General features: G+C 38.3%; 1 protein-coding gene across 1 annotated transcript; it reads left to right on the forward strand.

The window, feature by feature from the left end:
• Positions 1-1217: 1217 nt before the first annotated feature.
• DSG3 (desmoglein 3) lies at positions 1218-25285 on the forward strand. Its single transcript, XM_086682677.1, has 16 exons — positions 1218-1528; positions 3590-3625; positions 4149-4277; positions 5134-5289; positions 5750-5894; positions 6552-6718; positions 7602-7730; positions 8272-8457; positions 11726-11997; positions 12611-12750; positions 14168-14392; positions 15995-16252; positions 19811-19950; positions 20475-20538; positions 21924-22171; positions 23309-25285. Exons 1-16 carry the CDS (start codon positions 1460-1462, stop codon positions 23873-23875), a joined length of 2931 nt encoding a protein of 976 aa, XP_086538803.1. The 5' UTR covers positions 1218-1459; the 3' UTR covers positions 23876-25285.
• Positions 25286-25677: the final 392 nt, after the last annotated feature.

Raw genomic sequence — 25677 nt, forward strand, 5'->3', positions numbered from 1 at the left:
CCATATGCTATTTTATTAATTTAATAATCTGATTTTCTTTCAGCAAAGTATTTCTAGTTTTTATCTATACCAAAGTATTTAGGCCATATTAATGCTTTAAAAATCATATAACTAAAATTATCAGGGTGCCTGGGTGTCTCAGTCAGTTAAGTGTCCGACTCTTGATTTCTGCCCAGGTCAGGATCTCACCATTGTGGGACAGAGCCAGAACCTGCTTAGGATTCTTTCTCTCCCTCTCGCTCTGCCCCTTCCCCACTCGCACACAATCATGTACACAGTCTTTCTCTCTCTCAAAATAAAATAATAAAATAAAAAAGAATAAAATAAAATAAAATACAATCATCAAAATAACCAGGAAACCAGAGGAAGGAAAAAAAAAAAGTATAGGAATTCTCAAGTAGTGCTTTCTCCACATTTGTCTTTCCAATCAAAGCCACCAGAAAAGACAACTTAGTTGATTTATATTGTCAGAAAACTACTGAAATATTTATTAAATACTCAAAATAGTTATATTGAAGCAACTAAAACAACTAAGTAACTAATATGCATATTAATTATCTAAAATAAAGCACTATTCTAAGTAATATAAGGCTATGATTATATTTCTAAATATTTAAGAAACATTACAATATTCAGAAGTGGTTTTTACTAACTACCTCATATTCCTAAAAGCACAAATACTATCAGATTTCACAAAATTCCCTAAAATTAGAGAACATTCTTGGTGGCCTGACTTTCAATAAGAGAATGAGAAAGAGTGAAGGTTTGAGTGAATAACTTCTAAAGGCTCTGATTCAGTGAAAAGATTGAACAAATAAGAAACAACTGTCTGAAATGTTCATTTTCCATTGTTTTTAGTTTGTACTTCCTTTGCTTCCCAGGAAAACAGAAATTATGCCTTAATGTCTATTAGAAGAATCATTCTCTATGAGGCTAGTGCAAACATGATTCATATTTTCTGGATGACTCTTTCCAGTTTTCCCGTAAAGGGAAGTGTGCCTGGCCCAACCCTCCCCTCACATGTGGCTGAGTCGTCTTAATGAGCTGAGAAATTAGGGCAATTACGACAGTAATTGGGTCCCCTCTCCCAAGTAACTAATGATAGTGTTTCAGAAAAAGAAGCAAAACTGTAAAATCATTTTGAGGCCTATTATAACCATATGTAACAGTCCCTTTTCACAACAATTTGCACACCCTTTCAAATAAGGATTTCAGTGAAATTTTTAGAATGGAAGGGTCCTGGCATCCTATGTCTGATATGGTTACTTCTTTGGTTCAGAGTTCAACCTGCCTCTTTATTATAACCTTCCAAAATCAACAATACAATAAATCTACATTGTTTCAGGAGTAACCTCAGCCTCTACCGGGAAGAAATCTAAATTGACTATCCTATAACTTTCTTTCCACCACCAGTTTTTCTATTTATTTATGCCAAGTTTGGTTAAAATCTAGTGTAGTGATGATCTACACACCTCGGAGTCAGGCTGCAGAGGCTCACATCCTGACTCTGCCAGGGCTGTTGGGGGAGGTGAGTACTCATTGTCTCCTGTCTCCATTTCTTCATCCATAAGATAGACTGTAAGAATAGTGTCTCCATCAGATGGCTACTCTAAGAATTAAGTGAGATGATAAAGATCTATAAATAGCAACTGACACAAAATCCATAATAAACCTTAACTACTAATATTACTCTAATTCTTTTTCTTCTTACTTATTTTTCACAATATTTTCCCTACCAGATTCTTTTCACATAAGATAATCAGCGGGTCAGCAAATACTTGTTAAATATCTGCTGAGGGAAAGGTATTATAACAATTGTGAGAAAAAAATAAACATAGGAGCATTGGAAAGTTTACAATTCTCTTGGCTTAACATCATAATGCACCCAAAACAATAAGAAATAGTAAATCATGGCAAATCCTTATGGATTAAACTGCATGGTACAAAATACGTGTTGAAAAAACTCAGAAACAAGACATCAGTAAGGACAGTTTCATGGAGATTGTTGGAACTTGAATTGATCTTAAAGGATTAGTAATATTAAACTGGGTAAAGGGGAGATGTCACTTTACACCAGTGAGAATAGTTAAAATTAAAGTGACAAGAAATAAAAAGTTTTGGCAAGGATGTGGGGAACAAGACCTTTGTACACTATTGTTGGGAATTGAAATTGGTACAGCCTCTATGGAAAACAGTATGGAGGTTCCTCAAAAAATTAAAAATAGAATTATCATGTGATCCAATAACTCCACTATTAGGTATTTACCAAAAGAAAACAAAAACACTAAGTCACAAAGATATATGCATCCCTATGTTTATTTCCGCATCATTTATAACAGCCGTAATATGGAAGCAACCTAAGTGTCCATCAATAGACGAATGGAGAAGGAAGATGTAGTGGAATACCATGCAGCCATAAAAACACGAGATCATGTCATCTGAGACAACATGGATGGACCTAGAGAGTATTATGCTCAGTGAAACAATTCAGACTGAGAAAGCCCAATACCATATGATTCCACTCATAAGCAGAATCAAAAAGAGAAAAGAATAAACAAACAAAAAGCAGAATCGGAGCTGTCAATACAGAGAACAAACTGATAATTGCCAGAGAGGAGAGTGGTGGGGGTTGAGCAAAATGAATGAAGGGAAGTGGGAGATACAGGCTTCCAGGTATGGAATGAATAAGTCACAGGAATAAAAGGCACAGCATAAGGAATAGTCAGTGATGTTGTAAAAGCAATGTAACAGTACAGATGGTAGCTACACTTGCGGTGAACACAGCATAATGTATAAACTTGTCAAATCGCTAAGTCGCACACCTGAAACTAATATAACATTGCACATCAACTATACTCGCATTTTTAAAAAATGCATTCCGGGTAGAAAATAAGATAGAACAAAACACAAATGAGGTTTTCATACGTTCTTGAAAATGTAAAGACCCTAGCCTGCCTGACGTCATTCTCTCCTCATCTGATTTTTTCATATCAGTACAAAAATTAAGTTCAACATTTAAGTTGAAGTAACAGGGCAGAGATAAGCAGATCTGTGTCCCACAGTAAAGAGTCCTTGTGATGGGAATAGCGTATCCCCATCTTTTACAAAGTATATCCCCGTCTTTTGTATCCCCATCCACTCTCTAAACCTTACTAGTTCTAGCCCATCCTCTCCACCCATGTACAACTGAGAAAATGCCTTACCCTGTAAGTGCAGCCAGCTAATAGTTTATCACAATGATGCTTGCCACTGTTTGCCAAAGCAGTATCTCCCCCAGTTCCTGGAAAGTACAGAACAGCCAGGTAAGCAATGTCAGGTTGCTACAACTGGCTGTTTGTCAGAGTTCTGCACAGTTCCATAGGTTCTTCTGTATTTCCTTAAAATTGTGTAGTCAGATTAAAAAACTGGAAGAACTTGTTTCTATCTCGGGTATTTTCTTTTTCCTGGGAGCACTTTACACTTTAAATACTGCTTCCCCAAATCTACTTCTTTTGAAACAAAAACAGATCACAACATGAATAAGATTATCTTATGCAATTACTTATTTGAAGAATTCACATTTAATTTGACTTTATTTAAATGTCTACAGGTGCTCCTATTGGTTCACGGAGAATTGCGAATAGAGGTAAAGTATGAAAAAGTTTTTTGTAGTTAAAATAAAATAATAGTTTAGTTTAAAAAATGAAAATTGTACTTGAGAAAAATAAGTATTTATTTACTTTTTAAAACTGTTAAATAATTTAATTGTGAAAATAAAATTGAAACTAACCCAATTTTAAATACCAACAAGGTATAAATGTCATTACTGTAGTTTTATCTCATGCATGCTTTCTTATTTTAAACAAACCAACAGAGTTTTATTAAACAAGTCCTAGGTGCCCAGAGCAGTGAGATATTATGGAATATTTAAAGGAAAGATAAAAAATGATTAAATGTTAATATCAAAAATCATATGGTTCTGTAATTGTTTTAGTTATTAAATGTTTCTTCTTTGCTTGACAAAATGTGAGGTCAGGCAAATTAGACATTTGACAGTCCAAGATACCATGAAACATAGGGGACTCCTCAACTTAGGTGTTAATAATTAATACTCAAAGCAAAACTTTCCAACAACGTGCATAATAAAATGGGATGCCTTTTCATGTAAGACAAAAGGTCAACATGGAGAAGATGAGACTGCGTTACAAGGCAAAAGGAGATATAAACGTGAATGGGTGAAATTTGCCAAACCCTGCAGAGAAAGAGAAGACAACTCGAAAAGAAACCCAATTGCCAAAGTAAGTCATATCAGCAGGGGGCGAAGTGAGTTTTTAGAATACATGTAATAGATATAAATTAAAATGAGATGGCAACCACATTTATCAAAATGCAGATTGAGGAGTCTACAGAAAAAATAACCTGGTATCTTCAGCCAAAAAAATACAATAACAATAATATAGAGAAAGTTGAAGGAAGTATGGCTTCTAGGGTAATAAAAAATAACTAAGAAACATGTGGACCAATTTCAGTGAATAAGCCTTATTTAGATCTGGACTGTAGCAAATGGCAAAAGAATATATGGATAAGACAATGAGAAAAATTCTTGGGAGTCCATGTATTCATAATTACCAAAACTGGGTGATGAGAAATATCAGGTTCATTATATATTTGAAACTTTCCATTTTAAAAAGATTAAAAATTATAATAAAAAATAATAATAGTAAGCAATTTAATACCTATTTTTAACACTGTATAATCCCTTTCCTCTTTTTCTATCCAGCTCCTCCTATTTAAACTAAAATAAATGTCTTTGTTTTAATATTATCTATTAAGAAAGGGAACATTCAGAAGTAGTCTTGTCAATATTAAGTATCCATGACTTCCAGCCTTTTAACATCGCCCTGGTGGCCACAGCCTGAACAAACATTGTAAAGCCAAAATGATTAACATATATTGGTCCGTGCTGGTCAACAGAAGCAACAATTTGAATTATTTCACATTTCCAGTATTTATCAAGGCAAAAAGTAACCATCGCAGTGTCAGAAAGAGTGAATAAAATAAACAGATGACTTTAGACTATGATGGTGGAGAAAAGGGGAAGGCAAAGGTCTGGTGAATGATCACATTAACATTTTTGGGTATTTTGGGCTACAGATTACTTCAGATTTCCAAGCAACCCAGAAAATAACCTACCGAATTTCTGGAATGGGAATTGATCAACCCCCTTTTGGAATCTTTGTTGTTGACAAAAACACTGGAGAAATTAACATAACGGCCATAGTTGATCGCGAGGAAACTCCAAGCTTCCAGGTAAGTTTGTGTCCTCAATATTAGGCACCCTCACATTTGTGCCTGGTGGCTTTAGAATGTAATACTCTTCTACTGGTTAATTTAGAAGAGAGATCAGCACATGAATCAATTCACCAACAAATAACAATGTTAGGCCCTCTATGAAGAGCCTCCATTTATGGTTGTGCCCCTGAAGGAATATGCCAGGAGGGTGCGTGAGTAGGCACTGAAATCCAACATGCATCCTGCAAAGTAGTTCACCTTGCCATGGGACAGGACCAGAGTGGAAGAAGGGGCAGCTTGCCTAACTGGCCTGCCCAAGGTGGCCACCTTTTCTTACTTTGTCTACTTGTTGGGGAAATATTTTTCTTCTTTGCACAAAAGGTCTGTACATGCCAGTAGAGGCCTTATTTCTACAAGTTTTAATAGTATGCAAACTGAGTTTGTAGAGTAATGAGTCACTTTTCCCTCCTTTTTCTAGATCACCTGTCACGCTCTGAATGCCCTAGGACAAGACGTAGAGAAACCACTTATATTAACAGTTAAAATTTTAGATGTCAATGACAATCCTCCAGTATTTTCACAAAGTACATTCATGGGTGAAATTGAAGAAAACAGTGCTTCAAGTAAGTCTTTTATAATATATACCACTTCTAATCTTTTTTATTTTAAAAAACAAGGATCACTATAGTATATCACTTTTAGAAGCTAATTTATTGTCTTAGTTTCACCAGTAGTTGTGCAGAAAAATTCATCAAAATAACCTGGGTCTTCCTTTGTAATATTTTGCACTTTATCCACTGCCATTGTATTTCTAGGTTGTAGTCCTGTTATCAAGTCAATAGTATCTTATTCTATATATTTAAGTCACATGAGTACTTGGCAGTAGTCATAAAGCTAAAAGGGTGGTTTTCGGTAGCCTGGCTGCATCACCTGGACTTTTTTAGATTATAAAGGACAGAGACACACAATTACTTGGATAATTTGAGAAAAGGAAAGAATGATAATGCCATCCATGAAGGGAAGAAATAAAGACAGAAAATAGTCTCAACTCCAACACAGCCAAGGCGTAAGGCCAATGAGAGGATTTTTACAGAAGGCAGCACAGTTCTACCTGATTGAGACAGTAAGAGATCTCGAAAAAGACATGTAATTCGTTTTTGAGTATATCAATAGACAAGATTTTTAAAAACAAAGGTCAATTTGAAATGGTGTTGAATATTTAATGTGAACAGAATGTCAGTCTTTAAATATGCTTTAGTGAACTACTTCTGTATTCCTAGACTCGCTGGTGATGGTACTAAATGCCACAGACGCAGATGAGCCAAACCACCTGAACTCTAAAATTGCCTTCAAAATTGTCTCTCAGGAACCTGCAGGCACACCCATGTTCCTCCTAAGCAGACACACTGGCGAAGTCCGTACTTTAACCAATTCTCTTGATCGAGAGGTAAAGCAAGGCACTTGGGATTATTCAATAATAAAGGATTTGATTGTAAGAAAGCCAAGAGAGGTGACCCCATTTTACCTAAGGAGAAAGAAAAAGAAGTTCTCCATACTCAACTAGGCAATCTAGGGAAACTGTTTGCATTCCAGCGTGATTCTAGCGGGGTGAGATGTGTTCCTAAGACCTGTAGAATCAATTGCACCCTAAATAAACAAGTATCAGCATTCCAGTGAGAGGTGAAGTGGAGAGTAAAAGAAGGCATCAAAGCATCCAGGGACAAAAACTGAACTGTGACTTATTCCTTATATGGTGCAGGAAAATGAAATTTCTCAGATGAAGGAAGAAATTTCTTTCTGGTATAAAGCTTTCTCTGATGTTACACTTTTACTACTGAACAGTTTTAATTTTGCCCCCGCTTCCAGAACACTAAGGAATCCCCTTCTTCTCTTCCCCATCGTCATAGCACCATAACTACCATCACCACCACCACCACCACCATATTTATCACCACACAATACCCTGTCAGACTTTCTATTACTTTTATGCAAATGATTCTCTGAATAGACCAATAGGAAAGCTCTATAAGTGAACTTCCCTTAAATAAGCATCCCACCATCTTCAATGCCCAATCTTGCTCCAACTGTGTACTTTCTTGCCCTAAGAAGCTCACAAAAATGAAAACCTGTTTTAGCCCCATAAAAATTTACCCAACCATCCAGAGCCCCACATGCCTCCTCTATGATGGACAATGAACAGCTCATGTGATCCTTCTCGAGAATAAACTATGATCTTGAATATTTTCACCCCCATAGGAAGCAGGTAGGTGTTATTTGTATTCTTGGTGCTGGAGATTAATTATGTTTTTTTTATTTTTCTCCAAATTTAGCAAGTTAGCAGCTATCATCTTGTTGTGAGTGGTGCAGACAAAGACGGAGAAGGACTTTCAACTCAATGTGAATGTAGTATTAAAGTAAAAGATGTCAATGATAATTTCCCAATGTTCAGAGAATCTCAGGTACACCTTGCCTCTTGAAGAATAATTTATGATTTTTTCTTAATTTTATACTACAATACTACCAACCCATTGTATTTATACAATATATTGCCATTCTAATTCAGTATTTGCCTGCTTGCTGGCTTCTATTTACGTTGTCTGCATTTTTCTTAAAAAAGAAGCTTTTGGGGGCGCCTGGGTGGCGCAGTCGGTTAAGCGTCCGACTTCAACCAGGTCACGATCTCACGGTCCGTGAGTTCGAGCCCTGCGTCGGGCTCTGGGCTGATGGCTCAGAGCCTGGAGCCTGTTTCCGATTCTGTGTCTCCCTCTCTCTCTGCCCCTCGCCCGTTCATGCTCTGTCTCTCTCTGTCCCAAAAATAAATAAACGTTGAAAAAAAAAATTTAAAAAAAAAAAAGAAGCTTTTGTAAAATATAAGAATTTAGTAACAAGCAAGGGGCAATACATAATTTCAGAATTAATGATATATGCTATTCAGAATAAATATACTCTCTTTAGATAAAAGCTGACAATAACTCAAAATTCTGCTTCTCTCCTTTTTAGTATTCAGTACAGATTGAGGAAAATACTTTAAGTTCTGAGTTGATTAGATTTCAAGTTACAGATTGGGATGAAGAATTCACAGATAATTGGCTTGCAGTGTACTTCTTTACCTCTGGAAATGAAGGGAATTGGTTTGAAATACAAACTGATCCCAGAACCAATGAAGGTATCCTGAAGGTGGTTAAGGTAAGTTCTATTTCTCTTCAGTGGTAAAACTATTCCATATTAGCCCTAACTCTATCATTTCTACAAATAAACTTTATTCACTTATTAATAATAAACCTCTTCTTTACAGAAAACGAAGAAAACACATAAAAGTAGATAGAATTTTTTAAAGACACAAACATAGCCCCAATACCTAAGGACAGCTTTCTTTTTACTGTATTTTTTAAGTTTATTTATTTTGAGAGAGAAAAAGAGAGAGAGAGAATGGAAAAGGGAGGAGAGAGAGAGAGAGAGAGAGAGAGAGAGAGAGAGATAGGAGAAGGAGGAGAGAGAGAGAATCCCAAGTAGGCTCCATGCTGTCAGTGCAGAGCCGACATGGGGCTTGAACTCACAAACCATGAGATTATGACCTGAGCCGAAACCAAGAGTCAGAAGCTTAACCAACTGAGTCACCCAGGTGCCTCAGGACAGCTTTTTTTAAACATGTTGATTTATTTCTTTCCAAGCTATCATAGTTTCTATAGTAAGCACACACTAATATACATATATTCATAGGTGTGCCTGCTTTAAGCACCAGAATGTAAAACACATTTATTGACTTAATCCATTTACTCTCTACAATTAAAGTTAGGAAAAGATAAGAATACATGGTATTGTGGCTTGTGAATTTATCAATTTGTGTTAAGTGGATTAGTTACAGTCATAAGAGGGGAAAAATAACAACTTTTTGGAAAATGGGACTGTATAATTAAATCTGCAAGATAAAAAATAATAATGGAGTAAACCTTCCATTTAACATGCTTAGCTATAACAGACACTCCCCCTGCCCCACACACAGAATCCAATCTGGAATAACGTAAGCATAAGGCTATTTCTGCCTGGACACTATATAGACTAGAAAAAATAACCACTATTTGAAGACCTTCTTTGGCACAGGACACCGGACTATCTGGGACCTTCCTTCTTTCTTTATTTCCTTGAGTCCAGTAGAGTGTCAGACCCATAATATGCCCTTAACAAGGGCATAACATTGCGGGAATGCCTGATTTCTGGAAGCTGTGGAAGCAGCTCCTATTACTCTGCTTTTCAGAGAGAGGGCTGAGGCCATCCTCACTTGCAAGGGTGTATTATAAACCCCCAGCAATCCCTTAAATGAGGTAGTCTCTCTCCTGTATCAGTGTCGTCTAGTTTCCACACTAGAAACCTGGGCCATATCTTTCCTCACAACAAACAGCCAGTCCTCCAATTCTGCCCTGGAAATTGTCCTTAAAGTCTGGCCCTGGTCTTCCTTCTGCTGGCCTGTGCTCTACCTGGCCTTGCCTCCTTACCCCTAGATGTCTATAATCCCTCCTCATTGATGTCCTTTATGCCTCCTTCATCCTCCTCCTGCCACCGGTCTACTAACATGCTTTTCTTAAAACCAATTTGGATCATTCTGTTCTTTAAAATCGTTCCTTGTTCTCCATTGCCTGTGAAAGTGGTCCTCAATTCTTTTTTTTTTTTAAGTTTATTTATTTTGAGAGAGAGAGCGAGTGAACATGCTGTGCATGAGTGAGAGAGGCGCAGAGAGAGACAGGGAGAGAGAAAATCCCAACCAGGCTCTGCATTCAGTGCAGAGCCCAATGTGGGGCTTAACCCAACAACTGTGAGATCATGCCCTATACTGAAATCAAGAGTCAGTCGCTTGGGGTGCCTGGGTGGCGCAGTCGGTTAAGCGTCCGACTTCAGCCAGGTCACGATCTCGCGGTCCGTGAGTTCGAGCCCCGCGTCAGGCTCTGGGCTGATGGCTCAGAGCCTGGAGCCTGTTTCCGATTCTGTGTCTCCCTCTCTCTCTGCCCCTCCCCTGTTCATGCTCTGTCTCTCTCTATCCCAAAAATAAATAAACGTTGAAAAAAAAAATTAAAAAAAAAAAAAAAAAGAGTCAGTCGCTTAACCAACTGAGCCACCCAGGTGCCCCAACCCTCAACTCTTATTGCTCACTTGAATCACCTGCAACTCTTCTTCAGCCATGGCAATGTAGGAACTATGGGTTCCGTTAGTCTGTGGGGAAGCCCAGGCAAAGGAGGGTCTTAAACACTCCTCAGAGAACTCTAATCGCAGCCAGGATTGATGACCAGCTGCTGGCCTTCAAGATGACCTTCAGCCTCCTCAGAGTTATATATAAGGCCTCTCACCACCTGCAGCCAGCTCCCTGTCACTTTCTGTAACTCTGGGCATTTGAAAACGCTTCACCTCTGCCTGAAAAAATCCTCCTCATCCTTCAGCACTCAGCTCACTTGAAACATCTCAGGATTCCTAACTGTCCCAAGTAGAAGTATTCACTCACTTTTGCACATAGATTCTAGAATTTCTCTTGTTATTTTCCCCCTTGTATTATAATTACCTGTTTATACATTCTCCTCCACTCCCTTGGGGAATGCTTGAGCTCACAAAACTACTCATTACAGACTTAAAACTCAAATCCAGAACTCTGCCCTTAATTATTTTCAGTAATATACAAATGTATCCCCAATGAACATTTCCTTATCTCATCACACTCAAAAAAATGTATTAGTGAATGGAAGAAGCTTTCCTGGGATTCCTCAGTCCTCGATTTGGGCCACATCAATAAGACGGTCAAACAAATAGTTATCATGCAAGACCATCTGAAAATGGTTCTACAAAGAGTTGGTGGGCCACGCACCCACTGCTTTTCAGATGCATATTGGCCAACCAAGTTTATTATGATGGTCCGCCTTTGCCACCTAGAAATTTTTAAATCAGGAAAGACGCTATTGCACACGAATCCAGTAGCTATTCTCTGAATGGCTGTAACTGCCATTTTTAGGAATGCGTTTGGGGACAAAATTTGTGAAGTCCTCACAACAATCTGATGAGGTAAGATTTGGGGGTTTTTTCAGAAGTGACAATTTGAGAATCAGAGAAATTAAATATTCTGCTATGAGTCACACAGCTATTAGGCCACAGAACCAGGATTCAAACCATGCTACTATAGCAAATTTGGGATTCTTTCCATCGCACCACAGAGCCTAAAGGAGCTATAATGATGTTTTAGTAGTCTACAAAGAGGTACCCTGTTTTGTAAGTATCGGTTAAGAAGCTGAAGTCTTATAAGTTAAAAATTTTAATGATTTCTCTATCTCAACATTACAATGATTTCTGAAATTGTCTTGCTATGGAGAAATAAAAACAGCCACTCATAGCATGTAACATAAAGTTCTCTTTTCCTCTTCTGGTTTCGCCAGATTGTATTTCTGTGATACATCTTCCCTTCTATTTTTTACTCCAGGCTCTAGATTATGAGCAACTACAAAATGTGCAACTTGGTATTGCTGTCAAAAACAAAGCTGAATTTCACCAATCAGTAATCTCTCAGTATCGAGTCCAGTCAACCCCAGTCATGATTAAAGTGGTGAATGTGAAAGAAGGAATTACGTTCCATCCCGCTTCCAAGACATTTACTGTGCAGAAAGGCATAAGTACTAACAAATTGGTCAATTATGTCCTGGGAACATATCAAGCCATGGATGAAGACACCAGAAAAGCTGCCTCATACGTCAAGTAAGATTGTTTTTACATTAGTCCTTGATGTCGTTTTCATTTACAAGCTACTACAAAATAACACCCCAACATTATATGCCAAGAATACAGAGATACAAAGTGCCAACTCAAACAACTGCATAACTCAAGAAGAGACATGTAGCCAAATCACGGAACATACTATGCTAGGAGTAAAGATAACATGAGCGTAAGTTAAAGTGGAAACTGAGAGAATGTCTTAGCCTGTCGAGAGAAATCGGGAAAAAATTTCGCAGAAACTTTCAGTTGAGTCTTTAAAAAGAGTAGAAGTTCACCAGAAGACCTTGGTACACAGCACCTACAAAACATACATGACCCAATATAAGAACACCATGCAGAGTAGTTAGTGTAAGAGCAAGGACACAATTATTTTATTGCACAGGGTAGAAAACTGAAAAACCAGGCTAATACTTAAGGATTATGAAATACTGCTTGTCCATGCTAATATGCTGATTTTCTGCTGCCATTTCTAAAAGTATCTTTCAATGTCTTAAATTAAATATAAATATATTAAATATAAAATGAGTCATTTTCATTAAATAGGTAAACATTCCATACTTGAAAGAAAACTATTATCTTTTCTATCATAAAACAGGTACATCATGGGACGTAATGATGGTGGTTTGCTATTCATTGATCCAAAAACTGCTCAAATCAAATTTGTCAAAAACATCGATCGGGATTCTACTTTCATAGTTAACAAGACAATCACAGCTGAGGTTCTGGCCATAGATGGTAAGAATAATATTTCAAAATGGGGCATCTGGCTCCATAGAGCATGTGATTCTTGACCTTGGGATTGTGAGTTCGAACCCCACATTGGGTGTCGAGATTACTTAAAAAATTAAAATTAAAAAATATATATTTCAATCACTTTTAGAGAAATGTTACTCCAATTGGCATTTCTTTATGAATAGATGATTATGATTACTTAACATATTAGCTCACCACTAAATACAGTTAATTATCTTCGGGGCCTTGGGTCTCAAATCTGAGGCAGTTGAACCCAAAAAACTGAGCATTCCACCTTCTCAATAGAGTTTGTAGTACCAGTGAATTCTGTGTTCAGTCCCTGTGGTTTGCTGTGTTGAGGCAGAATCTTTAGGCCTCCAGGAATTTCTGGTTTTTAGAGTATGGATAAAGACTGATACATAATGCCTGTCAGGAAAGCTCAGCTTGAATGTGAGATGCCTTTTTGAGTTACTTATAAAGGAAGCTACTGACAGAGACCTCATGTGACTATATCACTGAACAATAAAATCTTCTGGGATGTCTTAAAAATAGTATTCATTGAGTGTTTGTCTTCCATCAAGTATAAAGAAATTGATGCCCAGGCAATAAGCAAACACAGGAAAATAAAACAAGAATAAACACCAAAAATCATATCACCTGGAAAAACAGCAAAAAGCTACACAGGAAACAACAGAAATTATTCATATAATCCCACCACTGGGAAATTTGAGATTGTCAACATTGAAAGTTTTTTCTTCAACTAACTTCTATATCTTGGATGATAAAAATAAATCATTGTTTATTTCAAATACTTTGGCTCAAGGTTTAGAAGCAAAAATCTTTCACCTAGTGCCAGGTCCATGCACTGGCATGGAGAAATTGAAGAAAACTATTGTTTTTATGTTGATTTTATTGGTAATCAGTGAATGCATCACCTCAGAGATCTTGGTTTCAAGCATGTTAACTTAATAGCCAATGCTACCAATTACAGTCACCAGCTAAGTTGACAAATTTAAATTTGCTTTTTACAAGATGTGGAAATTAAATGACATCTGTTTACTTGTAAGAATAACAAACATAATTTCTCATGAGAAGACATACTAAGGTGGCTGCATGCAAGAGACATTTGAAAGGTTTTCTCGGGGCTCCTGGGTCACTCGGTTAAGCATCCGACTTTAGCTCAGGTCATGATCTCACGGTTCATGAGTTTAAGTCCCGCATCAGGTTCTGTGCTGATGGCTCAGAGCCTGAACCCTGCTTTCGGATTCTGTGTCTCCCTCTCTCTCTCTGCCCTTCCCCACTTGCACTCTGTCTCTCTCTCTCTCTTCAAAAATAAATAAACATTAAAAAAAAGTAAAAGATTTTCTTGGGTACATCTTATTCTGTATATTTCTTTAACTCTAAAATGTTATTCTTACAGAAAACACAGGTAAAACTTCTACAGGCACCGTATATGTTGAAGTACCCAGTTTTAATGAAAACTGTCCAACAATCGTCCTTGAAAAGACAACAATTTGTAGTTCACGGCCTTCTGTGGTTGTCTCAGCTAGAGCACTAGACAATAAATATACTGGCCCCTACACATTCTCCCTGGAGGAGCAGCCTCTAAAATTGCCAGTTGTATGGAGTATCACAACACTCAATGGTGAGTAATGGGAAACTTGCTTCCATAAATGAAAGTTGCTGCTGCTTTCTATTTCCAGATGGATAAAAGAGCTCATTTGGGAGCAAGTCTTTTCCAAGAATAATTGAAAAAATTATTTGCAATGAAGATGTGGTCCTAGTCTCATGAATTTCTTCTCTCTTCAGAAGAGAAAAGGAATGATACGATACAATGTTAGCGCCATTTATCATTTTCTGTTTTTCGGGTGCAGTCTGTTTTACATTTTCATGCTTTTCATGTTTTATTTCTACCTCCACAGCACACCATAAAAAGAAGAGAGTCGGGCATCTATTTTATTGCAGAGCTGTTTAAATTTCTAAATATATAAACTTTTCCTAACAGGGCAGATTGTGAACAGACATGAAGCACTAGACGAGTTGCCTGTTGAAGGCTCATTGGCGGTGCTACTTAGTCTGTCACTGGTCAGGAATTTTGAGAGCATGGTGGACTGAAATTCCCATTAGCCCATTAGCCAGTGAGAAAGAGTTAATCCATCCTTCCATTTCTCCTAACTTTTATCATGCTAAACTTACATTACCTATATTTTCTAGCAGTCTCGTAGAAATAGCCATTGGACTTAATAAGTATCTTCTCATGTTTCCCCAGCTCTTTTCTGAACCAGTCTTGTCCCCTTCCATGAATGTGCTCTATCGTGCCCTATCCATAAGTATCAGCAATTGGGATCTTGTTCTCCACGGCCTGCTTTCCGAGGGCCTTACTGATCTTGGTAGAAGTCTCGAGCTCCAAATCACGCATGTAGCATTTGGGTCCAAACGGGTTTACTGGCACATGGCACGTGGCCAATAAAAAGGACGCATACAAAACATCAGAGACAGAGGAGAGCCAGCACTAGGCACACCTGCTTGGGTGAGGCTGCACCAGGCAACAGTGTGGACTGGGTGGCTCGGGCACAGTACCAAAGGGCAGGGTAGGATCGAGAGTGATCCAGTTGACACAACTCTGCAGCTTGCAAGAGCTGCTGCTGGAGCCCACTTAGAAAGGGACAACACAGCAATGGAGAATGGAGAGTGATCAATATTCACGAGACAGACAAGCAACAGGCCGTCACTTCAGAGAATCCCATACAACAACCAGCATTTGGGCACAGGGGGTGCAAACTATCAGGAACAGCTGGCGTAGTGGAAGCCAAAGCAGAAACTCAGTCTTAATAAGTCAGGCATAAAAACACGAACTCAGGGGGAAGGCATACGTTCCGAGGGCCACACACCAGAGTCCAGGGAGTTGATGCAGACATACAGGAGAGTGGTTACGTCACAGGAGGGGGGGCTTCGTGTCAACACGATACCTGCCTCCCATCATCTTTCAAGGGAAATATCAGGGTAGGACTGGGTCTTCATGAGTGACAATAACAGAGGCAGAAAGAAGGACAAGGAGGAAGTGCAGCCTGCTTTACCCAACTGAACCCCTTCTCACTAATAACTGCTCAAATCTCACCTTACTATCAGTCTCACTATTTGTGACCATGATGTTTAAGGCACCCCTGGTTCTGTTAGCAAAAATAGGCAGTTTGAAGGGCAAAAGACACCTTGTCCTGCTGTTGATTTGTATGATGTTTGTCTGCAGCTACTTCCGCCCTCCTTAATGCCCAGCAGCAGGTGTCTCCTGGAACGTACACCATCTCGCTCACAGTTGCCGACAGTCAGGACAGACAGTGTGAGACACCAGAGAGCCTGACTCTACAAGTCTGTCAGTGTGACAACAGGGACACCTGTGGAAATTCTAACGGGCACAAAGACCCTGAACGCATAGGTGGAGGCTCATCATGGAGGCTGGGACCTGCAGCCATCGGCCTGATCTTCCTTGGTCTTCTGCTGTTGCTATGTGAGTATGCCAAAGTTAAATTCCGTTTTGGATGCGGAATCAGTCTCTGCGGAGGCATGCTGCACAGGATGCCACCTTTGCAACGTAGAGCCATTCCTTAACTGCGTTCTAGGCAAAGATAGAGGAAAGTGGCATTTTCAGGAAGAATCTGAGATGTTTAAAGTTAGCATGTCATTTGCCAACAATCTATATTCATAATACAACAAAGCATGTCATACATGTTAGACATTTAGAAAACAGTGCAAGAGAATCAACAAGAAAAAATTAAAGCATGAACTTTCTACACACTGCCAGTAATGTTCATAATCAAAATAACGCCTTTATCCACAATGCACTACTTTCTAAAATGTCTTCTCCATATTAAAATCTCATGAGATTTTAAAATAGAAGGAGAACCCTGGCCAAATAAATCTAAGGAAAACCATAGAGAATATAGAGGTTTGAGCTCTATAATGAACATTAATACATCAGGGGCCCTGAAAAATTATTGCTTAATCCAGCACTTCCTGAAAATAGCTTACCACCCATATACACACCCTCTTAACGGCTTTTACTTAATAAGATTAAGTTTATTGAACACATGTGGGGAAACTACACATGTTTTGTTTTTCAATAAAAGCAAAATTTATTTTATTTAATGGACAGGTTTCTAAAAAGCTGCATTTAAATCAAAATCTTGTGAACCAAATAATATTTTGAATGTAATAGGTCTCTATGTAAAAGAACTTCATGGCAAACTCTTATATAAGAAAAACCTTTGAAAAATTCACAATCCCTTCCCAAATTTATTACAGAACCATAGGCTTTTAGAATAAAATGACTGTGCGTGATAATCAAGTCCACTCCAACCTCTTCGCTTAAACTTTTTAAAAATCTGTGAAATACTTTCAAACCACAAAGAAGTACAGAAAATTACATGACAGTCACGCACATAGCCATCATGCAGACTTAACAGATATTAATGTTTGCTGTATTTGTTCATATCTCTTCTTATTAAAAAAAAAATAGTAAGTTGTTATATTTACAACTGTGGTGTGACCTCCAGAGTCGTCAACACACGTGGTATATTCTCCTTCCTCCTTCCTCAGAAGTGTTTCCTATTTTGCAGTTATCACGCACCATGTCATTTAACAGCTGAAATTGACGTACCTTTCAGTTTTTCAATATCATATTACTCGATTTCAAAACCAAATTTTCCAAGTGCATCTATGTGAGTCTTGACAAGCATCCAGCTGAAAAAGGGAACCTGATTCTGGTTTTCACGTAGTTCACAGATGTGTGTGTGTCTCAGTCTATGGAAGAAACTATACCATGATAACAGCTATCGAAGAATTTACTACCAAGGGCTATTACTGGGGCTTCACAGAATAGGAGAATCATCAATTTGTGGCTCGAAAAATGAGTCAGGTATAAGTACAAAAAGGGGAAAGTGTTTCCAAAGGGCAACAGCACTGGGCAAAAGCCAGAAAATGCTTCTCCTGTTTTAGGACTCACATGTTGGGAGGCTAACAAATGGGGAAACTGTGGACAATAAAGGAGCTGAACCTGGAGAATGCACTGGCACCAACTTGAAAGGGCTTACATACACCTGTTACGGTGTTTGTTCCTTAAGTTATGAGAAAAAAGAGCTGCTAAACGTGTCTGAATAAAAACCTAGCATGTTCATATTTGTGTTTTGGGAAGATAACACGGGCAGTGGTGTGTGTGCTAAATTAGAAATGAAATTACAGTTAGGAGGTTATTGTAATACTTGCAAGGAGATGATCGAAGCCAGATTCAGAGCTGTGATATGAGACTGGAAAAGACAGGGTAAATGTGTGAGGCATTGTTATATTTACAATATAACAATTATATTTGTTATACGTGTAATCTCCATTACGTGGAGAAGATTTGGAGACTGATGAATATGAAGAATGGATAAGAAACCCAGCTGAACCACTGAATTCAGTTGTCACTTAAATCACTCAATGAAACTGGAAATATTAGATGAGGCACAGATACATAGGGTGGCACTGATGAGCTTAATTTTGAAATGCTGACTTTAAGGGTGTGGATAAATCATAGAGGCAGGCCATTGTACATTTGGGATTGCGGCTCCAGATGGCAATCAGAGAAGACACACTGTGTTATATTCTCACAATCACATTTGCTTCCTGTGTTGCTACCATTTGAAAAAAAAGCCATGTTTTGATTTTTACGCAGGACAGAACACACATTTTTCAGACCGTACAAATGCACTCAACACTTTGGAAAACTTTTTCTGGATACATATATAAAAACCAGATATATGTTGCAGATACAGTGACAAGCAAGATCACTAAAAGATTATTCATGCCCACCTAAAAATGCTCAGCGTACAGATGTACCTTCATCACCTTAAAAACTAATTTGTCAACTCACGGGACTCAATCCCGCACACTAACAAAGTCATGAAATTGAGAATGGCAATTTAAAAAAGCCTGTAGTAGTATCATTTACATGAACATTATATTAGACTTTAAGAAAATACATCAATTATGCCCAACCTATTTTATTTATATACTTGGCCTTTTTTCATTTTGTATAGAGCTAATATACAAGACTGACCTAATTTGCATAACTGACGTAACCCATCCAAACAATACCAGCAAATCCTCATAGCACTCACTACCCTTTCTTATACTACTAACTTATTTGATCCTCACGATAAGCTATGATATAGATCAAATGCATTCTCCCATTCTCTGGATGAATCCATAGAAATGAGAAAAGATGATATAACGTATCTAGCTGGTGAGGGTTGGAGCCAAAATACAAACCCTGCAAGTCTGACTCCAGAGGCTCTTAAACCCCTCACTAAACCACCTCTAAATGACTTGACAGGCCAGACGTGAGGGTGGGGTCACTGACTACCTAGCTTTCCAGTACTTCTTTTCAAGAAAGAGTACATTTTTCTCTTGGTCCATTAGCATGAGAATGATGTTAATCTTTATTGCTGAGATGTGACAGATATGCACAGAAAGAATGAAAATTACCCTGACTGGAAGGCCCCTCCAAGCTAGAGATTCTTAAATCACAGTTAAGAATGCATTGGTATTAGCTCATCATTCTACTTGTGGAGGGAGTTTGCCGGTTAATTGCTGTTTACTAGGAGATCTGTAGAGTCCTGATTACAGGAACATTACCCCGCCCACCTGCCCAAAATCCTGACCAATCAGGTGTGTATTCACCTGACGTAATATACATAGCTCAGCATATACAAATAAATGCAATAAAAATATATATCTACTACAGAAAAGGATTGAGGAATTGAACAACCACTTTTACCATTCATCAAACAGTCCCTGTTTTAAGAAAATACACATATCACAAGAATGACCTATCTCCTTCGGTTTCATAATTATATGAAATTTTAGGATGCTTACACTTTATTTTGTAGAAACTAATTTTTCTTTCTATTAGATGTTCCATGAGTACTGAAAATATTGTATTTTCTTTGTAACTTTTCAGACAACTGTCACATCAAATTGTTTCCAAATGACTCAAATGTTGCAATATTTTGTTTTCCTTTATAACCAGTGGCCCCTCTTCTGCTGCTGATCTGTGACTGCGGGATGGGTTCTATGGGGGGAGTGGCAGGAGGATTTATCCCAGTTCCTGATGGTTCGGAAGGAACAATTCATCAGTGGGGAATCGAAGGAGCTCAACCTGAAGACAAGGTGAGGACCCAGTTTCTAAAACATTTCAGGGCACCTGTTTGGCTCAGTCGGTTGGTCCGACTATTGATTTTGGCTCAGGTCTTGATCTCATGGGATTGAGCCCTGCTTGGAATTTTCCCTCGTCTCTCTCTCTGCCCCTCCCCTGCTCACAAATGCACTCTTTCTCTCTCTCTCTCTCAAAATAAATAAATAAACTTTAAAAAAATATTAAAACATTTATTTCAATCACATAGAGCAAACTCAGATTTATATTCAGATAGGAAAAACTGTAGCAGGGTATAAAAATAAGACACTCCTCGATCTTTAAAGACCTCTGTGAGTCAATGTTGAAATAAATGGAACCTTTTAGGATCATAGCTCTTCAGATGTTACATCATAAAAATGGTTAGTCCTGCAATAATTTGGGCTTCTTGTAAAGTCATCTTTTGCAAACAGCCCATTTCACCCATATTGCCATGAAATTTGGTTCATTTTTAAATATATTTATTTTGGGGACATTTAAATATATTTATTTTGGTTTGCAGGAAATCACAAATATTCGTGTGCCACCTATAACTGCCAATGGAGCCGATTTCATGGAAAATTCTGGTAAGTGAACAACAAATGGATATTTTTAAGGCAATATTGGATTAAATAAGAAATACTGAAAAATAATAAGTGCTCTAAATCATTTTCTTAATAATTCGCACATATGTACACATGCTGGGGATATGTTACCAGTGAACAATGGGTTTCAATGAAAAGATTTACTATTAGTATATCAGTCAATTCCATGACCTAGCTCAGGTTTCAGTAAGTTCGTTAAAGTTCATTGTCCAGTGATGCCGCCATTTTTAATATCTGAAGATTTGTTATATATTTTCCAAACTTTGATAAACTGAAGTATAGCTCTCAGTCAATTACGATTTTTTTTTTAATTAGGAAAGAGTTCACATGTAGAAAATGTAAAGGAAAATATAGCAAATACTGTGTACCTACCACTCAACTCTGACTATTCTTAACATTGGATAATATTTGCAGTTAAACCTCACATGTGCACATCTTCTATATTGTTGCCCTTCTTCCTTCCCCAGAACTAACAATACCCCGATTTGAGTTCAAGTAACAGTTTCATATTCAAGCATAATGGGACAAGATCGTTTATGTTGTGACATAGGTGAAATTATTTATTTCTTTGGCTTACCAAATGACCATTTTATTCATATTATCTCAATGCCACAACTAAGGCATACACTGGAGGAACAAGAACTAATGCCTAATATTAAAATTTTTTCTTAATTCCACACATAGCAACACATTGTTTTTAAATATCTAGCCTGCAAAGTCTGCATGAGATCACCCAAAATGTCTGCCTTTATCAGCTACCCCAGATCCTCACCTGCTTCTCCCATTTTATTTACATAGCAAAAACTATATTCAGAATTCTCTTCTAGAGAAAATATAATTTTCCATGAAAGTGTAATGTAAAGGTAATAGAATAGTCATAACTCGTTAAATTTTCTTTAGGCTCCAAGACACTAAATTAGTGCCTGCTAATTTGCTTGATTATATTATGCATGTTCCCTCTTTAGTTTCCATACTACAGCAATATGACAGCTTAATTTCAATTTCTTTTTTTTCCTGAAAACAAATAAGCATTGCCTTAGAAGCTTTCCATGGCTATGTGCTGAATATTCTGTTTTTACTTTTTATTATTTCTGGCTCTTGTCACTGAAAACCTATTTCCTGTGTATATTTTTCAATTAGTATGCTTGCAGAGCTATTTCATCTGCTAAGGTCCTCTGTTACAGCCTCATCTCCTCTGTTACTCTCACATATCAGACCGTAGGATGTTCTTACCACCTCTAGTCATTTAATTGTAATTTCTCCCACTTATATACTTATTTGCTTTACTTGGCATCTGTTCAGGGATATCAAAAAACAATTTAAAAAATTACAGCATAAGATGCTACAGAATTTTCTCCCGTTTTTAGAAGTTTGTATGAATACATATGCTGGAGGGACAGTGGTGGAAGGAGCTTCGGGAATGGAACTAACCACCAAGCTTGGAGCAGCTACAGGATCTGGGGCCGCTGCAGGATTCGGCACAGGCACCGGACTTGGCATTGGTTCTGCAGGACAGTCTGGAACGATGAGAACAAGGCATTCCACTGGAGGAACCAATAAGGACTATGGGGAAGGAGCAGTAAGCATGAATTTCCTGGACTCCTATTTTTCTCAGGTAATTGGGTCGAAAACTCTGTGGCTTTGTTATCTTTACATTAGGTGTCTTTTCACTTGACTATACTTCAGTTTTGCAATTCGTTTTTGTTGTTATTTTATTTACAGCTTGTGAAAATGTAAGAAAAAAATAGGGTTCTTTGCCAAAATAATACAGATGATGTAAGGTGGCTACCACTATGGGGCTACTAATCAAAAGGAAAAATGGTATTTAGACACAAAGGGAGATCATATAACAAGTGGAACTTCATCCCCCCAGCTGGAATAACAATGGAAAGCAAAATCTTTTACATGTCAGGATCAGCAGCAACTTCTTTAGGAATACAAAGCAGCTTACTTTGTGTTTCCTATACCATAAAGTATGCCAGAACACACATGCATAGTTTTCTGAGACAGGGTTGTAGTATTTTTCACATTTTCAAAGGAGTCTTTGCCCCCAAAAGTTGAAGAACCATTGAATAAATGACCCAAAAATAAAAGTGGGAAAAAAGAATATGATCGAAGATCGGATGAAGCGTGAGGAAGCATAGAACTGAAAGGAACAAGGGTTCAGGAACAGAGAAGACTTTAAGAGGAAGGTCTTGCCTCTTGATTGGTGCATCATTAGAACAGATTTCACACACAGCTTCAGTATCAGAGCTGGTAAGTCCTGGGATGTGGCCTGTTGCTGAGAAGGCAGATCCTGACACAGTGACTGGCAGGGAGAGCTTGTTTGGGATGAGGACTCTTGGGATTTTCTGAGGTGTGGTGTGAGCCTTAGTTAGGGGTCAGGCTCCCACAAGGTTTGGGGAGTCTAGCATTAACAGAGGTACACACAGGAAACCCCACACTTGTCCTAGTGAATAACCTCCCGGCTTTGAACACATTCGTTTTGTAGGCCTAAATCCACGTTAGTACCTTCAAAACCAGAATTAAAACACGAGCCTAGGCCAGATTCAATTTTGAAAGAATGTCAACTATACCGTTCTCCAAACACCAATTTCTGTAACAAGACTGTCGATATACAAAGTGTGCCTTTACTTCTATGGATTACCTAAATCACACATTCATGATCAAACCTTGAGTTCTGCGAACTGTACTGTATTCTTCAATTGACACGCTTTTAAAATTCATTTTTTCCACTCTTCTCCACCTTTAGAAAGCATTTGCCTGTGCAGAAGAAGACGACACCCAGGAAGCAAATGACTGCTTGCTGATCTATGATAATGAAGGAATGGGTGCCCCCAGTTCTCCCGTGGGCTCTGTGGGTTGTTGCAGTTTTATTGCCGATGAGCTGGATGACAGCTTCTTGGACTCGCTTGGCCCCAAATTTAAAAAGCTTGCTGAGATTAGCCTCGGGATTGATGATGAAGCCAAACAATCTCAGCCACCTACCCAAGAAGGCCATTCTAGGATTGAACCCTGTGGCTATTCCGTAGACATCCAACAGTCAGAATCCGTTAGGGGCCAGCCTGTGCCAGGCAGTCAAGGAGCTTCCGCTTTGCCTGCTTCCGTCTCTGTTCTCCAGCCAGCCATTGCCATGCCTGACCCTTTGCAGCCTGGTAGCTATTTGGTAACAGAGACTTACTCGGCCTCTGGTTCTCTCGTGCAACCTTCCACTACAGTCTTTGAGCCGTGTCTCACACAAAATGTGATAGTGACGGAAAGAGTGATTTGTCCCATTGCCAATGTTCCTGGCAACCTACAAACTCCGGCGGAGCTATGAGGGTCACATAATACGATCAGTACAGAAGATCCTTGTTCCCGTCTGATATGACCAGAATGAACTGGAATAAACATAACAGCTGAAGATAGATAGTGGGCCAAACTGTTCAAAGTAGCATAGCAAAGCTCACAGTATTGGTCTAATTGGGCACTAATTTGGTACTCTCATAAACTGATCATGATTAGTTTAAATTTTCTAGTTAATATCCCCAAACTGAACATGTTGTCATTCTTACTTCTCAAATACCATTCAGGTGGTAGTAAATCTTGATGTTTCTCAAAAAACCTTAAGATCGTATTCAGTGGGAAAATTTTCACTTAACAATTGACAGCTTTTAAACTTCTATTTGGGCAGTGCCAATGAAAGGTATCTGTCGCTTTAAATAAAATGCAGTGTGTTTCAGTGGATTAGGCACTTGGTGTCAAGAGCCCCAGTTCTTGTCTCTGTCACCTTTTCTTATGTCACTAATAATGATGTAAGAGTCATAAGGTCTTTGCTAAAGCATTTCGAGCTGCTTGGAAAAAGGACGTAGGTGCAGCTGAGTTTTTGCCACCTTCTCGGTGTTGGGAGACTCTAAATGCATCTTTCGCTCAAGCTAAGGGCTATTGGCTTATGCGTTAAACTTGCTGTATGTATATTCCTCAATTCTCAAAATAAGACAGTTTTGAAATAGAAATATCATAGAACATTTAGGAAAAGTTTAGTATTGTGTAAATAATATTTTGTGTTTTTGTAAACTACTTTGAAATGATCCATCCAAAGAAAATAATTTACGTCGAGCTCCTTCCTACACCCTTCTCAGTACAAATCTTGTGTTAATAGTTCTTGAACTTTACTCTATTTTTTTTTAATGTCAGTAGGTAGATGTAGCTTACGTATGATATATAGCGATGTTTATTACGTTAACAATGTCCACAGACTTTGTGAGAATACAAAACATGTTTCTTCTCATAAGCAAAAGAGGCGTCTGACCAGAATAGCATATGGTGAAATTTTTGAATATGTATGATAAGCACCATTTCAAGTCAAAAATGGATATGGAAAGAGATTGTCAGTAACCTCTGTTAAGCCTCACTCCTTTTAAACAGCTTCAGAAATTTAATTCTCTAGCATAACAATGTTAGAATTAGAAGTTATGACTTCATGCACATGGCCATGATGGCAATGCAGTTCTTCAAATCATTTCTGGTCATTCAAGATCTTCAGCCTTTAGCCCAGAGAGAACATTCTGTCTGCTCATCAACATTTTTGTCTTAGCTGAGTCTTTACAAGGTCATTGTTGAGCTCCATTATCTCTAATTGTACATAAAATACTCCTCTCTGGGTTTGTTTGTTTGTTTGTTTGCCATATTCAAAACGTATTTGTTTTTCCAGATGGAATGCAGAGTAATAAAGTGTTTTAACACAGAAGGATACAGTCCTGAGGCTACCTGGGTGGGTTGAGGCCTCCTAAATGTCCCTACATCTAACATTCTTCCCTCTCCCTGGCACCATGACTGACAGGAAGGTTATGTGCTAGGAAAGAAGTGTGGGCGATCTGTTCTGTCAAGACAATCCTGCTCCTTCAACAACAGCTGCAGTGTGCCCATCGTGAAGTGAGGGGACTCTGTGGAGGGAACTAGACTCTATGGAGGGGAACTAGACTCTGTGGGGGGAACTAGCCTCTGTGGGGGGAACTAGACTCTGTGGGGGGGAACTAGTCTCTGTGGGGGGAACTAGACTCTGTGGGGGGAACTAGACTCTGTGGGGGGGAACTAGACTCTGTGGGGGGAACTAGACTCTGTGGGGGGAACTAGACTCTG

Source organism: Puma concolor, chromosome D3 (assembly GCF_028749965.1).
Source record: "Puma concolor isolate L17-30 chromosome D3, mPumCon1.1.hap2, whole genome shotgun sequence".
NCBI classification, from domain to species: domain Eukaryota; kingdom Metazoa; phylum Chordata; class Mammalia; order Carnivora; family Felidae; genus Puma; species Puma concolor.